At 43.2% G+C, this 17,899-nt stretch overlaps 1 protein-coding gene across 1 annotated transcript in view; it reads right to left on the minus strand.

The window, feature by feature from the left end:
- The window catches only part of macf1a (microtubule actin crosslinking factor 1a), a gene marked incomplete in the record, with an annotated part of 123,316 nt that overhangs the window by 25,200 nt on the left and 80,217 nt on the right, over positions 1-17,899 (minus strand). The window contains 4 exon segments of the mRNA XM_035681896.1: positions 107-266; positions 1,260-1,426; positions 3,230-3,400; positions 3,583-3,744. Of these exon segments, the coding sequence (XP_035537789.1) occupies positions 107-266; positions 1,260-1,426; positions 3,230-3,400; positions 3,583-3,744 (660 nt within the window).

The raw sequence follows: 17,899 nt of genomic DNA on the forward strand, positions 1-17,899 counted from the left end.
ACCTTTTCTAGTTCTTGCTATTTCTTGCTATTTAGGTGACTTAGGTGAAAAATTGAACTTTGCAACCTTCTCATGAGTTGAGCGTCTCTGTGGGGCCAAACAGTACCTTGTGCTTGATGATCTGCTGGGTGATCTTGGCCGTCTGGGTTCCCATGGGCTCGGCGGAGCTCAGGCGTCTCTCTGTGGCACTCAGCCACTCTCCCAGCGGCTCCAGGGCTTCGTGGAATTGAAGAGCCAAAACCTGCAGCTCCTCCAACTGCCTCTGCCTGAGGGACGGGAGGGTTCGGAGATGATGAGGAGAGCTCTTATTGGGATTTTATTGCTTTCACAGATTTTTTTGTTCAACTTGGACCTGATTTTGTGTCATACAGTTGTTTTTCACAGTCTTTTTCATAAACACAGTGTGTTTGAGACAGATATACAGATAGAGGGAGGTTTAGCCAAGGGGTGAGAAAACACGTCTTTCTTTAAATGTGCTTATACCGAATGCATTTGTTGAGTGATTGTGTGTGTGTGTGTGTGTGTGTGTGCACAGATTTACAGAATTTCTGTTCAAACTGTTTGTGTTCATACTAGACGATGTAATAAATTCCCCAGACATGACAGACGTTTTTATATCATGCCTTGCAGCAAGTAGTCAGGCATGAATGTGTTGTAAACAATATATATTATGACCTGACTTTACATGAGGAGATGCATCGGAGGTATTAAACCTCTTCAGTGTGTGAGTGTGGCATGCATGTGTGTACCCATTTTCCCCAAAAGAGCCATTACTTTCCCGAGTGAACAGAGGAGCCGCTGAAATGACTTGTAGACCACAGAAACCAATAGTAATGATACTATTCGGTCCTTAAGTACGGTGGTGCTCAACAGAGCCACACAGACATGAAACGAGAAAACAGGAAATAACCGCAAGATAATATGCTGTTGAGGAACACCACCAATTACTTTCCTAAACCACATATTTACAGCAAGACAAGTAACTTTTAGCTTTCTGAGATATTATCTGTGTTTTGAAAGGATAAAAAGGACAGAATTGGTCATTCTGAAGTGTGGAGCATCCACAAGTGCCAGAGATGACCATAAGAGAGCAATATGATACCTCGGTATTGACTGCTACAAGGAAATTCCCTATTTATTCCATTTTTATATCCACTTAGAGACCATCAGTAGGGCAGATGGTTGGTTGACACACCAGAGCTTATACCCAGATTCCCCCCACCCCGAAGCCCCCCTTCAGTACTGCAGAGGAGACTTACCTGCCACCAGCCTTGTCCAGCAGGTCAGTCCATCTCTCCGCCAGACTCTGGAGTTGGGTTTGAATCTTCTCTCTGTCCTGAGTGTCTGCTGTGGCTGCGATCCTCTCTCCCTCAGCTCGGATCATTTCCACTGTCGGCCGGCGGTCATCTAACAACCTCTGGAGCAGCTGGGTGGGGAGAAAAGCACATGGTTATTGGTACAAATCATTTCAAAGAGAGTACTCTTTACAGCAAGGGTCAAAAATTAGGTTTGACCATGGGCCAGTTCTTGCAGGTTCAGGTGCCATAGAAACACAGGCCTGTATGTATCCAGCGTTTGTTTAGTTCTTTTGATTCAATTAGAAATGAAACTGTAAAATGAAATGTAAATGTATGGATATTTTGATTGATCTCTTCATGGGGCTGTAGTATTATAATTTACAAGGTCATATTAGGATTTACATGAGCCTTGTATTTACATTGTTATCTACAGAAGATATGTGAAAAAGCATGTAAATGTGTCCTATGAAAGTGTGAGGGGGAGACCAGATTTGGCCATGGGCCGGTATTTGCCCACCGCTCCCTTTACTGTAAGCTGAGAGGTGTTTCTAACATTTAGTCTACCATAGAATATTAGAAACACCTCTCAGTATAACACAATAAAAATTAACAGCACCACAAAATACAGCCTCAAAAATGACCAATACGTTAAATCAAAACTTCCCAGAACAAAAAGTGAACAATAAAAGCTTCATGAAGGTATGATTTATTTGCTTTATTTGATGTATTAGATGTAGTTGTTTAGCAAAGGCGCACCTAATAAACTGGTGAGTGTAAACTGCCTGATTAAATTTAATAGACATTTTTTCTTTCTGTCAACATGTTCCATAATAAATCCAACTGAAGACTAATTCCTCCATGAAAAGCTAATTCCTTGCAGAATGAAGGGGTGACTTCAGAAAATGCGCTTTCACCTAACAACTCAACTATACATTTAACCACGCAGAGCAAAATTTGTTACTGCACATGTGTTTGAGGCATGAAATAAGTAAACATGCATTGATAATTGATCCTTTTCCTACAACAGAAGATATGTTTTCCATTGTTACCAAAATCTAATGTTACATTTAAGAAACATTAGCAACATTACAGTTACTATTTTTGAAAGAAAGAAAGAACATATGTGAACACACTTCCTTCCTGCTTAGATAGCAGCTTCTCTGTCCGCTCTGAACAGCCCCTGGAATGCACTTCTCTACACTTTACTCTCTCTATCAGCCACACGGTGACACCACTCTTCGTCACGGATGTAAACACGTGTGATTGATCGCTGGCCGAGATTGCGGCACTCTTATGTGCATAAACACAGGAAGTGTATGTTGGATAAACAGGGAAAAGTGTGTGTGAGAGTGTGTCTCTGAAAACAATACAAATCCACCATGCATGTGTGTGTGTCTGTTTTTATGCCAGTCTGACTGGCAGACGGTCAACTGGGGCCGTTTGGATGCCAGGCAGACGGATCATTGACTCTGTGTATGTGTGTTTGTGTGTGCGCTTGTCATTCAAATATCTATTGTTTGTGGCTGAAGGACACTGAGGACATCTGAATATCAGTAATGTCTCAATCCAACCGGCCTGATGAAATAGAAGAATGTTTTCTCACAGTGATGTTTAAAAAAATAAATAAGTAATCTAGAAAAACTGAAAATTTAAATGGCAGGATACTTCAAAGAAAGAGGAGGAGGATGTGGGTGGCAGTTGCTAAGAGCTCAGACAACTGAGCTTGATGATCACAGCTTCAAATCCCAAACATGGAAAATCTGAGCAGACACACTGAAAAACACTTGAAAATGTAACCTTGATGACCTAAAGAAAGACACTTCTGCTGCTTTAAGGGTTACATCTTTAAGTTCTAAGAAAAAAACTTCTCATCGTTGTGTTTTTACATGCAAAAGAAGATTTTAATTCATGCCCCTTCATCCTTCTCTTACCTTTTGTTCTTGGATCTGGGCCTTGACCACACGGTACTCGGCGGACGGAGGCTTCTGATTGGCCACCAGCTCCTCTGTGTCGCTCAACCAGCTGAGCAGAGGCTCCAAAGCATCCTGGAACTTCCCACAATGCAACAGGGCCTCCTGCAGCTGTGCAATCCGCTCTGCCACCTGAATACGGGGGGGGAAGGTTGTGAGTCAAGAAGCGAAGTCGAAATAACACACATTATCTACCTGCTCCTGATTCAGATTTTAAATTAAAACCGGAAGTTTGAAATCAAAACAAAGCTTCTGTCATATTTAAATCTTCTCTGATGTGTTCTATATATATCAGTGGACATATAGAGTCGTACCCGCTTGTTGAGTGAGTTCCATTGCAGGTTGGTGGTCTCCAGGTCGTGCTCCAGTGCCTGGGTGTCGGTGTGTTTGGCGGCGCTCTGGATCAGACCCTGACCAACTGCGTTGACGTGCTGTAGCTTCGGTTGAATGCAGTCTACCTGCTCTCTCTCCACAGCCTGGAAGAGGAAGCGAGAAAAGGGTAATCATTAATTGATTTATTCATAAATGAGTGGATCAAAAAAAAGAAAAAGGCAGGAAAATGTGTAAGAAAGAAAAGATGTCCTAAGTTAACAGTTTATTTGAAAGCAGAAGAAGTCACGTCAGTAGTCCAAAATACACTGAACATTCAATCTGCGTGACAACAAATGGAAGTGAACTTTGCTACATTATGTATATATAGAAGCGACTGGATATTAGGAGATGAAAGACAGGCAGAGGGATGTGCAGAGATAAGAGAGGAGTGGAAGACAGGAAGGGAACAGGAGGGTGGAGGGAGGAGAAAAAAGAGGAGGGAGAGAAGGGGATTACGGGGATTAAAGGGTTAGGCGAGTAAGGGGCTGGCTGGAAAAGGCTGAGTCGACAACACACACACATTGTAGAGTACACTAACACAACCTTCACTTAATCACACACAAGCAGACACACCCACCTACACTGACACACACACACACACATATAGCAAATACACGCACTACTTCGCCTGTCTGGCCACATTACTCACACACACACGTCACAGTGGAGGGCTGGAGCCATCTTGTGATGACAATAGAGGCAGCCACCCGACACTAAAGACAACCAGACTTGACTTCCCTGGCTGAAAAAGACTGAGCAACAGCCAATTCAGCTCCTCTGTCTGAGCCACTACTGTATCCAAATACATTTATATGGCAGCGATTTTCAGCGTTTGGTCCAGGTTCCCATTCGGGTCAATGTGGAGGATGCAGAGGTCCCGAGCAATTAAGAGAATTAGATTTTATTGTATTTCAAATTTTTTGTCATCCACTTCCAATAGTTATAGCTTCACAGATGAAAGAATATGCTGCTTTTCTCTAGTTAATACCGTTGTAAATTTAATATACTTGTGTTTTGAAATGGTGGTTGGACAAAAAATGAGCTCGTGGTAATTGTGAGAGAGTAAAAGATTTAGTCATCAATTAAGGAATTAATCGATAATGAAAACAATCGTAAAAAAATTGCGGCCCTAAAACAAAACAAGGCAACACTAAATTCAAAGGCATTACAAAACTTCTTCTCAATGACTTTTCCAAATTTCCATTTTTCATTTCATAATTTGGAGCTTGTCCCTGACCTATAAAATGTTGTTCCCGTCTGGTTTGTTACTGTTGTTTTTCTTAAGGGGTAAACAGTCTGGTTTTCCCTGCAGTAAGTCTTACTGTGGAGAAAAACAGCTCAGGCAATGAATGTGAGAAAAAAATACATTTTGCTAAATTCCTGTAAACCATCCTGCTATATCCCACAATTTGCCAAATCCACAAAACAACTTTCACAATTTCATGGTATTCCACCGATTCCCTGACCAGTGGGACCACTGTAAACCACAACCATTTAAATTCTTTTCATTTGGTTGTCTCCGGACAAAATCCCATCAAGGCTGTAATGTGGGGGGGTGGGGGGGTCGCTGTCATTTGTCGTTTGAGAAGTCCTGACATCTAGAATAGGTCCACAGAGGGAGAATTAAGCCTGGTGGTTTATAATGCTGTGGAAGCCAAACCCCAACCCCAATGGCCACACAAAGAGACACACACACACACACACACCCACCATATTTTGGTAAATCCATGCCTGGGGGAAAATAGCTGGTGTGACAATAGTGAAGTGGGTGCAGTTAAAGTGAGGGAGAGGGAAAATATAGGTTTGGGTTTCAGTGAAATACCACTACGGCCTGGAAGAAGCTACAACAGTCGTGGGTGTTCAATAGTCGAAATAATAACCTACCACAGCACACTACTCTACCGAATAAACTCAAATGAAAACATCTGAAGAAGTTTTCACCATAACATCTGCCATCAAGTGACCTCCAATAAAACAGGCAGCTACGAGACGAGCAGCGCATCTGAAAGGGGACCTGGACTATAGCCTCCACACATTTCAGCAAGTTAATCTTTATGTCACCACAAAAACAGAGTAAAACTGTTCTAAAACTGTATAAGGAAAATATGCAGAGTAAAAAGGTGAATATCTCACAATATTAGTTCATCTTTGAGGTCATATTGTTATTATGAGTTTCTGCTGTGATGATTCTCGATGATTTCAAATGAAAATGGCAAGATTAACAGTCAAAATGAAAGATTTCTAATTTGAATCTAATGAGAGTGCTTTTCATTCATCACTATTCAGAACATGTTCACCTGCATTTAAAAGCTTTAGCATTTTGATTTATGACGTGTTGGGGATGTTTACAGACATGCAGATAAAATACTGAGTTGGTCTTGTGTATTGGCTGGAAGTGGTTGAGCTGGAAAGTGTGTCTGAGTCTCCACAGTGGGTCGTAATCAAAGGGTTTACAGGTTTCTGCTCATCTGGTTTAAATATGGCATCAAACTACAGGTTCTTCATGCCAAGGCTTTGTGTGAGTGTGTGTTTTTGTGTGCACACAGTTCCTATTCTGTGCATGTGTTAGTGTGTCAAAAAGAAATGATTAAGTGTTCCACAGGTATGAATCTCTGTGCATGATTAAATATGAATGAGCAGTTTGTGTGTGTGTTCCTGTCCACTCTGGACGCAGCTGTGTTGTGGTGATGGGCGTCATAGCTGCTTGGAACAGGAAGTCTGTCGGCCAGAACAACAATGACTGTAGCCATGACCTGCTCCACCCTACGCCTTATCCTGGTGTGTGTGTGTGTGTGTGTGTCAGAGATAGAGGGCAACAGAAAAGGAAAAAACAGGGAAAGTACACCCATTCACCATCTAAACATACACTGGGGTGTATATAAACCTGTTATAGGTTGTGTGCGATTACATTTCTGTCCACTCTCCCTCCTCTTCCTCTTCTTCTGTCGCTCTCTTTGTGTTTTCTCTCGCTTTCGGCCGCCCTCTCTGCTCTTTCTCTCCCTCACCAGCTCAGAGTGGTTGACTCCACTAAACCAGAGCTCTGGAAAATGTCCCACATACTTGTCATTCTTCCCTACCTCAGCCAGCACGCAGCAACACACGCACACACTCTTAACCGAGCTGAGTGAACTATCACCACCATACTTGTCATCCTTCCTACTCCTCCTCATCGCTCATCTTCTCTACCTCGTCTCTTCCCTTTTGCTCCCCCTACCACGTCCCACTCTGTCTCTCCATCTGGACCGCTCTGGCTTTCTCACTTCAGCAGCAGTTCAGTGCGAACAGACGATAAAAACACTAGGATGTAAGTAGATGTGACTAAAGCAGGGGAGCGGATGTGAGAGGCTGATACTGGCTAAATACTGTTTGTATTGTAATGTCTTGTCAAATAGACATCAGTTTAAGAGGTTGTTGAAACTGCAGCAATTGTCAGAATTACAGATTTCTGTCTGCTGTCTGTCAATTGGTAAATCTTGCTTTTTAGTCTAACAAGTTTGACACAATTTAATAAAAACATTTGCATAAAAGCATTCAAAAACAGTAAGCTGAGGTGAGTGAAGAAAATAAACAAGAAAACAGCTTGTAGACAGAAATGTCTGCTTAAGGCAGAGAAGGAAAAACGAGGAAAAACCTCAAACTCATCACACATTTGGTTGGACAAGAGGGTAACACCTTTAAGTAGAGCTGCAACGATTAACTAATTAAACTAATCGGCTACTATATTGATAATTTAGTAATTTTTCAAGCAAGAATTCCAAACATTTGCTGGTCAAAGCTTCTAAAATGTGATGCTTTTTTATAGACAAAACTGATTATATTAAATCATGCTCAAAAGTACGAGACATCATCTTCTTCCGATTGAACCATGACCAAAACATCACAAACAAGTTTTCTCACTGCTAGCAAATCAGATCAAATCATGAAAGCACATGACTGCGATGCTTCTGTGTAACAACATCAATGCAAACAGGGTAACACTAAGGACAATCGAACCTCACCTCTAGAGTGAAACAAAAGTGCAAACATCTAAATTTAGCTCACTTTTAGAGTCAGTGTTACACAATAGAGCTTTTTAGAATCTGTGAACTGACTGTGTTATCTCTATTGTACACAAACATGTGCGGATGCTCTACACTCTAATAATGTGGAAGAGAGGAATAGCTGTGTTGATGGCCCGTGTCCAAAACATCACTCAAGGACAATCGATTTTTTAAATCGGGACAGATGGGGAACATGTACGCACATAAATGCAGAGAATTACTAATGACAGCACATAGAAACATGGCAGCTTTCCACTAACGGCGACTGTTGCTGCAAACAAAGTAAAACATATGAAAAAAGAAAATATGCTAATATATTAGGAGCATGCAGGATGTTGCGTAGCCATGCTGAGTTTTCCAACTTTAAAGTTATTCTCTGAACTCTCCTTTCATCTTCCTTTCCCTTCATAACGGATTTCCATAACTACGTGATCTGTCATGAAAAGAGCTAGTGGTCATATCACAAACGTGTGTCTTTAAAGTGTTGCTTCTAAAGCTGCAGTTGGACTGAAGAGGTGGTGAAATGAAACTGGTATGTGATTAAAAACAGACAAGCAGAAGAAAGACAGGAATCTTCTATTAAAACTGGGTGTGTTTTAGTGTACATGAGTGATAAATAGAAAAGCAGAGGGAAAGAATGAACAGACTGAATATCCCGTACCATGGGTAAAGTGTTTCTCCTGAAAGCAATATGGCAGCCAGTAACAGCACTGCTATCGCTTGCTTTTCCTTTCACCCCAGACCTCCTCCCTCACCCGTCTCCCTCATCTCTCACTCTCTTCCTGGCTTTCAACCCTCATCCTTCCTCTCTCCCTCCTTTCTCTTTTAATGGAACGAGGAATGAGGGGAGGAAGGAAAGAGTAGAAATCTGTTTCCAAACTAAACCCGATGGGGGAAAACAATTTTGCCAGAGAGGCTTTGCTTTAAGCCACGGATTGAGCAATCTGTGAGACACGGATGAGGGGGTTAATGGGTTAATAATTTGAAACCAGTGTCCTTATTTGAACATCAACAAACAGATACAAATTCATGCAAATGTGGCCTGCATTCGTTGCTCAAACCACACTATCCTCTCTTTCCTTTCATGGTCCCTCCAGAAATACTTCTTTGTGAACACACACATCCTTTTCCTTCATTCATGCTATCACTGTTCTGCTAATCAACTCCCTGTGTGACAGACAAAGAGAGAGTAATATATCATTTTGCTTTTTTCCAGATTTGAGGTTTCTTGTTCATATCTAACAGAAGACCACTGCTACTGGATGATTTTTTAAGAGCTTTGTCTCACTGCGAGCGAGGGGGAGTGATGCAGAGGCAGGCACAGAGACAAAAATATGCAAAAACATTGAAAAACGCTCCAATATTTGATCTACACTTCTACATTTTAACCGCATCTAAATTCAATTCCAGTGTGAGATCAATGTGTTCCTGCGTTTGCTTTCATGCTTTTCTGTGTTCCTGAACACGGCCCCCCCCCCATCCTTCTCTCTCCATGTTTCGCAGGTTTATCCCGGAGGCGGTTGTTCAGTACCAGAATTATCACATCAATCAAAACACAAATGTACAAGCCGCGGACTTGAAGCCACCTGGTTCTCTCTGTGACCGTTTGTCTCTCTTTCTGCTTCAACATCTGTCTTTCAATTCCTCATCTTTTTCAGATCTATCTGTTCCTGTCATTCCATCTTGTATTGAAAATGTGCAGATGGAAACCCACAGTTACAGCAGGTCTAAGCTGATTTCAAAACCAAAAATAAGACATAAAGCTGGCAAAAGAGGTCTACTTCCAGTCATATAGGTTGGGGAACAAAATCAGTTCTAAAATCCAAATCTGTTTAGACTGCATACCACGTTCTGTGTTCTTGTGGTCATGCATGGCAAAAATAAGCCCTCAAATTTTTAAGAAAAATGTTTTTAAAAGGAAATTTAAGATTTTTTTAAGCTTGTATCGGCAGACAGCAAAATCGAATACTAATGGGTTATGAGTGAAGCACTGAATTTCATAACTGCCTGCCTCTAAATCTGTGTATGAGCTGCCATTGGTCAGTCTGTCTGTACTGTGTGTTCCCTTGTCCCAATTCATCAAACAGCATGCAAAGCTAATCCATCTGTCTGTCTGTCTGTGGGGCACACATACATACAATGTGCCTTAAAATTAGCTCCATATTAATCCAAAGACCTTCTGCTTGTGTCTGCCTGCCAGCGTAGCCCTCTTATCATTGTACCAAAGCCCCATGTAGCGCTAAAAGGTGCTCCCTCGTGCAAACAATAGCGTCCTGCACCCAACCTCCCAGTCGCCTGTCATAACTCTTTTTGTGTCTGCGTCTGCGTCTTTGTCTTTCTAAATTCAGTGTGTCTATCTGTGTGTTTGTTTTAGTGTATACAAAGACAGAAGAACAGGAGAGAAAGGAGATAGATTTGAAAAAGAAAACAGTGCAGTGGAGACAAGAAAAGAAATAACAGAGACAGAGATGGAATGAAATGGGAGACGGGTTGGTGCACAACAGACGTACGGAGAACGAAAGACTGGACCGTCAACAGGCAACAGAGACCAGCCCACAGTTCCAGTGTTAGCCCTGGCATATTCTTATCTGAAATCTAGCTGTATACTCCCCAGACAACTTCACACACTGTTTGTGTAGCCATGTTGGCAGAGGCAGCTCCCCTCGCAGAGAGCCACAGTATTTACCTCTCACCTCCTTATCTCAGCAACAAAACCATCCAAGCATGGAACAGACGAGGGGGAGAAGAGGGAGGTTTGGGAAGGACAAAATGAGAGTCAGTTGAGGAGAGGGAGCATGGCTGGATAAAGGGGATTTTATAACACAAAAAAGTGCATGTGTCAACTTTCAGAAATGTGAACAAAAAGCGAGAGTCAAATTTCTAAATCGTCATACATCATTCATTGCTAAAAGAAATAAAGGAGCCAGTGTTTCTGTGGTAGCACTCTATTAGTGATATGCACACTAGGCTTGAGAATCATTAGAGTGATTTTTAAATAATTTTCTTTGAGAAAGTGTGCGTTATTAAATGCTACTTGTCTCCTTTTGGGACAAAACTTTTAATTGGAGCCAAGTTTTGTGTCTAGAAATACCCACAGTGGCAGCGGAAGCAACTTTGTAGCCTTTGAGCTGTTAAAAAAAAAAATTAATTTATTAATTAAAATATAAATCTAAAATCTCAAGTTTACTCTTATGAGTGTTTAAAAATTTCACATTTTCTTCTATGTGTGGCATTACGAAGCACACAGTATAAAATGTTGCACTTTCTGACTATCCCACCTAATCAAGCCTGATATAGATCATGTGCTCTACGGCACTCTTTATAGCTGTGATTCTCTGAGTTAGAGCTGAGGCTGAGTGGACTCGACATCTGATTACATTAAACTGAAGCCAGAGAGGCTGAGATAGCAGAGAGAACAAACAGACATGGACTGATACATACATAAAGAAACAAAAATCAGTTACACACCCAAACAAACACAGACACTCAGCCAAATGTACTCGTAAACCATCACAGGGTAGAGTAAATGAGTTGTGACTGACCGGTCAGAACAGGAAACTTCTGCCTGATGGAAACTATAATTTAATGAAAGAGGAGCAGCAGTTCGCCTCGTCAGCATGGGATCAGGTGCATTAGCGGCCACCCAAATCACATACTGCTTGTTCACGATGTGCACTAATAATAAATAATGAAGTTTATCTGACATTAACCCCTAACAACCGGTGTGAAATTGGGTCACTGTGTTTGTCACAAAATATTTCATATTAAAAATAGTTTAGACTTAAATTTGGTGACAAGAAAGCCATTGATGAAAGATAATTGGGTTAGATTTTGGTAGTGAAATTGAATTTCTGCAAAAACTAGCTAAATTCAGGGTCTGTGCGCAACAAAAACAAGGTTCAGATCAGGCAAATCTGGGCCAGACACTGAGTCATAGCAGAGCTCTTGGAAAGCATGACAGCCTGTCAAACACACTGTCACACTGAGGTACACTACATATACACACACCTTTACATGCAGCCCACACAGTCAGACACAAACAGAGGTAGATGGGAGAGGAGTGACACTACACAAAAAAAAAAACAGTTGAAGACTGAACGCAGATGAATGCAGAGTCCAACACATAGTCACATTGACAGTCCTCTGTGTCAGTTCCATGCCAAGCTAATCTTGCAGCAGTTTATAGAATATCCATTTCAGATCCATGTCAGTACACAGCAGTAACACTGTGTATACTGTGACAGTGATTACATTCTCAGAAACCAAATCAACCTAAACTGTGAAAGTCATCCAGAAGTCCATATACAAACACACTGCCTCCTCAAATTGACCTTTCTCACAAATTATTTGAACAAGAAGGAAAACTTGTATCACTTCATGTACATACACAGCTGGGATATGCCCAGCACCCATGACTTTGTATGGAAACACTGCATTTAGTACTCTATATGCAGAGAGTGTAAACACAACAATAGCGTGCCCTTGAGATAAATGTTGTAAACTCTGCACTTGAGTTCACCATTATAAGTAGGCCGCAGGCACAGACTGCTCTTTTAGCTTCACACAAATAAACATGTGATCAATCTCAAAAATGTGCATGCAGTGTAGATTAGCACTGACCCCCACCCAAACACACACCATATGCACACACTCACACTGAGCGACCCTGAGGGTAGTTTCCCATAAGTAGCAAAACCCCCCTTCTGAGCATCATATTGCAATCATTTAAAGCCCCACTACTCAAACACAACTAGCTAATTATGGCGTCTACATAACTTCACCCCCCCACATACATTTTCCATGCTATCTCTACATCAGTTACACTCAAAGCCTAGCTACCTGACCCAATTCCTTTTCCATGCTATGCCTGTGTGACCACATCGAATGCATTCATTGCTAAAAAACAGATTTTTGCTCAGCTTTTACTCCTCAGCGACCAATCCTCTCTGTTTAGGCTAAATAGATAAATAAGCCAAGCTATCTGTGGTTCAATTTAATTATTTCTCTTGGCAATGCATTTATGGATACTCCATCCAAGTGTTATCTGTTCCAAATCACTCTGGATTAATGCTTCTGCTAAAGGCCGAATATATAAATATGCTAAGTAAACCACCTCCCAGATGCAAGCCATTTCTTGTATGCCTTTTTCCATGTTACAGTATGTCTGCACTATTCATTCACTGTTCACTGTTACTACACCAACCGTACAACCGTCTAGACATCATCAAATACATCATCTGACAGAACAAATATGAAGTTCAGTACAAAGTCTTTCATATAAATCAACTATCTTAATCATCAAAAATTTTAATGAGAGCATACCTTTGCCTCTCTGTCAGTGTCGGAACTTGGTAATATAGTTGTCGATTCATTTTCTGATTTACAGCTCCTTCCTGATTCTAAGAGGGGGTCTGCATGACAAGGTGTTGCCTCTGTCTTGGGCCCGTCTTCCTGGGGCCTACAGGCCAATGCCTGACTGGTCTCTGTCTGTGTAAATAGGCTCTGTAGCAGGCCTGGCTCAAGTTGGTCCCAGGCCTGGTCTGTGGACATGACTGGAGTAAAGTCCAGAGCAGAGCCATCTGACTCCCAGTCACTGTCCCCTGTCATAGAACCTAGGACAAACTCTACCCCATCCATCCCAGAATGAGTCCCTTCAGAGTATGAGTCCAAGTCCAGCTCCTGAGTATCCTCACAGGCTGAGCAGACATCTGAGGTACCAGGTTGGGGCCGTTCAGGTGCTGCCATGTAAACAAAGCTGTCAGGAGAAAGAAAGGCTCCCTCCTCCTCTGGGTCTGTACAGCAGGGAGGTTTGGGGGCAGGACTTGGGGAAATGGAGTCCTCAAGTGGAGATGGGGGACAGTTACTGGGGTACTGGGTAGGTGCAGACACAGCCAGGTAAACAAAACTATCTGATATCACAAAGGCCTCAGAGTCTTTAGTATCCAACCCAGCACCACAAAAATCAGATTTAGAAGGTGAGTGAGGTGCAGAGGAAGGCAGTTCTGAGTCTGTATGTTGAGGGTGTACAAAAGGAACAGAGTCTGATTTTGGGGTGCTAGCTGTCACACCTGCTGTAGTTTCCAGATCTGGATCTAGTCCAGGCAAGTCCAGTCCTGAGACCACATCTACGGGGACAACAAAAGTTTCTGATGCAAAGCATGTCCCTTCTGTGTCACAAGTTATTGCCACGACAGGCTTGCTAATCTCTGAGGGGACTAGATCTTCTTGACAGGAAGTTTGAACGTCAACATCCTGTGTACATTCATTGTCGATTTTTTTTGCAACCGTGTGCAGAGGCTCAAGGGAGGGATCCATGAGAACTCCCTCGCTACTGTCCAAACTTGGCTCAGATTGGTCATACACATCCCACTCTGTTCCTAACTCCTCTTCCTCTTTCAATTCTCCCTGGTCCTGCTCAATCTCCTCCTCCACTTGCTCCACCTCCTCAGTGTAAGGGTTCAGAGGGCTTCGAGATGGAGAGGAGGCTTTCTCCTCACCCTCCTCGTCATCACGCTCCGATGATGCCCCACTATCTGGGTCTGTTTCAGTCCGTGCAGGTCTCCCTTGTTCACAGTCTGTCTGAGTTACGTCACTAATACCAGTTCGGTCTGGTTGGGACATGTGAACCCCACTGGAGTCTGACTCTAGTTGTTGACCAAGAGCAGAGTCTGTTGGGTAACTCATCTCTTCTTCCTCTACCTCGGCCTTATCATTATAGTCAACATCACATTCTTCATCAATGATGCCATGTTCCCTTTCACAGTCTTGTGCTCGCACCAGCTTAAATTTTGTGATCTGTTCTATGTGCTCAGAATGATTTAAATTTGAGTCTTTTGTAATATTCTCTAAGCCTGGTGCAACGCTTTCAGGCTCTACAGAGTTAACTGCATCTAGAGGAAGAGTTCCTTCAAAATCTACCCAGGCAGTCTTTGTTTCTTCCTCCCTTTCCTCCTCCTCTTCCTCTAAACAAGGAAGCGTGTAGGGATCAAAAGGCTCAGGATCTACACTCATCTCCACTCCCTCCTCTCCTTCATCCTCTTGACATTGCCTTTCCAGCTCTAGGAAGAGGTCATCTGACTCAGCCCCTGAGCTGGGGCAGGGTGAGGCACTGGGCACCCCAGGGCCTCCAAATCCTGTAGGGGGAGTCAATACAGGCCAATGTCCAGTAGAGCCTGTTAAATCCCATCCCTCTGATTCCAGTGTTTCCCTATCCCAAGACTGGTCAATTATCTCCCTATTCTCTAATTTAAGGACTGCCTCCCACTCTCTTTCCTCTCTCTGAGCTCTCTCCTCCTCTGCTTTATCCCTTTCTTTTTTCCACGCCTCCTCCTCCTCAGTCATTTTTCTGCACTCTTCCTGCTCCTGTTCTTCAAGCTCCTGCAGTATCCTGCGTTCATCCTCCTCAAATTTGAGCTCAGAGGCTGTGCGTTCTCTGAGCTCACTGCCCTGAGCACCCCAACTAAGCAGACCCTCATCACCTCCCTCCTGACTAATACACGGGGAGAGAGGCAGACCTCCATATATTAACCCCTCCTCCTCCTTCAGGAATGGAGATGGGGGGTCTAGCAGATAAAGTGACTCTTCATCTGTGTTGTTGTCCTCACCCAATAGGGGAGGCAAAGGGGGGAGTACAGGGAAATTGTGTCTCAAGCCAACCTGGGTTCTTTTCCCTGTTGTTATACTGCGGGGCCATGTGCGGGCCTTGGTTGGAGGGCAGAAGACTGGTTTTGGTGGGATGAGAGGAGCACTGTCCCCCTGGTCCTGGTCCAAAAGAGGGGAGTCCCTCTCTGAATCCGAGGTCTTAACTATTTCAACAGGCTCCTCTGGGATCTGCCTAATTCCAGCTTTAGAAGAGCTGGTAGTCCGTCTGTGCCCGTCCCTTTTTCTCTCTACCTGTCTGGATATACAGGGGCTCTGCTGTGGTGTATTTCCAGAAACCTGGGGTGCGCAAGTCTGGCCAAAGGCAGGTAACTGTTCTTTGGAAGGCGACGGCACCGCATGAGTCTGTTTGTGTTGCTTTTGGAGCACAGGATGAACCTGCTTATGCCTGCTGAGAGGATGCTGCTGGAGAGGAGGCACGGGGCTAACTGTGGGTGTCAAAGAAGGCGAGGCAGAGACAGGAGGAGTGTGGGGAGCAGATGATAGGGGTGAGGGTGTGTAAGGAGGTAAGGAAGGAGTTGATGAGGTAGGGGTGGATGGGGGGAGGTGAGGAATGGGTTGTAGAGGAGAGAGAGGAATTCCTGCCCCAGACAGACGCTTTTCTGCTCCTTCAACTGATGAGAATTCAAGTCTTTCTGCAAACTCTGGATAACTTGGGGGCATAAAGGCTTTCCAAGAGCGACGGTTTGGATTGTCCCTCTTATCACTACCTTGATGCCGCCTCTTGGCCACTGCAGCTACCCCACCAGAGCCAGATGAGGAAGGGGCAATAGGCAAACCTGAACCTACAATGCCAACTGGTGGTGACATTATTTGAGGATCACCAGTTAGCTTTAAGGCATCAAAAATCACTCTCTCATCTAGTTTCTTCACTCCACCAGCATTATCTGCATTCCGCGAGACAAAAACTCCACCTAAATCAGCTCCAATGGTGCCGTTGCTGGATAGTGTACTTCCTTCTCCTCTCACCTCCCCACCAGAGCCTAGAGTGCTCCTTGAAGGTTGACACAGTTTGGTCCCTTGGTCAATCTGTTCATTGATGCGCATAGTATCATATATGGATCGCTGGGGGACATAGCAATCCTCTATGTATGCCTCATCCTCATCACCTTTTCCAAGGCAGCGAGGGTTCTGCCTTAAGCAGTCCGGACGGCTCAGGGGCTTCCCCATTCTGTCCTTTTCACTTCTGTTGGGCTGCCACAGACACCCTATTGTTTAAGGTGCAGGTGTGGCAAATTAAATAAAACAGTACACAAAAAAGGATCTTTGTGGAAAATGAATTCCTTTACCTTCAATTGTCCCCAGTCCAATAATCCACAAAGTCACACAGTCCATTTGGCTGCATTTAGCAAATCCTTCAGGTTTCACATTCTAAAAAATATTCAAAATTTTATGATCCACAGTATTGTTCCACTGGTGTATGTTGCGTTCTTGCCTATGTCACTTCAACAGTAGTGCATTTCCTTGGTCTTTCTGAGATGCTGTGTGGCATCAGCAAGGGAGTGAGAGAGACAGCCCTCCCCCTCGGCACCATATTAATCACCAGCCCTGTTTATTTGAAAGACTGTTAGGAATGAGGGAGAGGTGGAGGGATGAACAGAGGGAGGAAGGGAAAGAATCATTTCCCTCTCCGAGAAGTACAAAGTCCAAGGTGAGGTGAGGACCATGTAGATAACACCCCTTTGTTTTGCTATCATAAACACAGAGTGCAGATCTCTCCTCCATATTCATGTATAGCAACTCATTCCTTGACCCCTTTTTTACTACATCACTAAACTCCTGCCTCCTTTCTCCCCGGTCTCCTCTCCTCTCTGTGGCACAACAGGAAAAGCCAGAGAGGGCTTGGACAACTTCAACAGTCTCAGTGAGAGGCAGGCAGGGAAGTGTAAAAGTTTCCTTTTAAGGTGAGAAAACCCACTCTCTGTTATATAAAAGAAAAGCTGCGTGGGGTGCAATGAATAGGAAAGTATAATACTCCATGGATTTGTTACACTTTTATCTTCCTTTGTAAAAAAAAATTCCTTGCAGGAAAAATTAACGTGAATATTAAATCCAGTAAATTAAAAACACAAAAATACACTCCTTCAGAGCTTTTTGGGGCAAACCCAACTTAAGAAAAATATGAAAATAGAAATCCCTTTACCAAGTCACTGCCACTTTGTGGTCCGGTGAGTGTTCAAGCAGTCCACAGCTTTTCTTTTCTGTCTTCTGCTTCCGTCACAAAGAATCAGGGCTTTGTGACTGCAGAACAAATCCTAATTTTGTCTAGGATATCTCATCACCATCATTAGTGAAAGAAAATCCCCCCCATCATTCATACAAGTCTCTCATTTGAAGAAAATGCTAAATCCACAACAAAGAGAAAAGCAGTCGGCTTTTACGTGAAGAAATCCCTGTCAATGTTTCAATTCTTTTCTTTTATCCTGCTTTCTTTCTCTCTCATCCTCAGATCATCCACAGCTCCAGGGGAGAGGTGGTACAGTAGATCGAAAGCAGGCAGGATCTTGGAGGGGGTGAGGCTGGAGTGAAAGAGGGCATCTGGGGGTAGATAGAAAAGGGA

Source organism: Morone saxatilis, unplaced genomic scaffold (assembly GCF_004916995.1).
Source record: "Morone saxatilis isolate NCDOM2014 unplaced genomic scaffold, NCSU_SB_2.0 Contig9, whole genome shotgun sequence".
In the NCBI taxonomy this organism is placed as follows: domain Eukaryota; kingdom Metazoa; phylum Chordata; class Actinopteri; family Moronidae; genus Morone; species Morone saxatilis.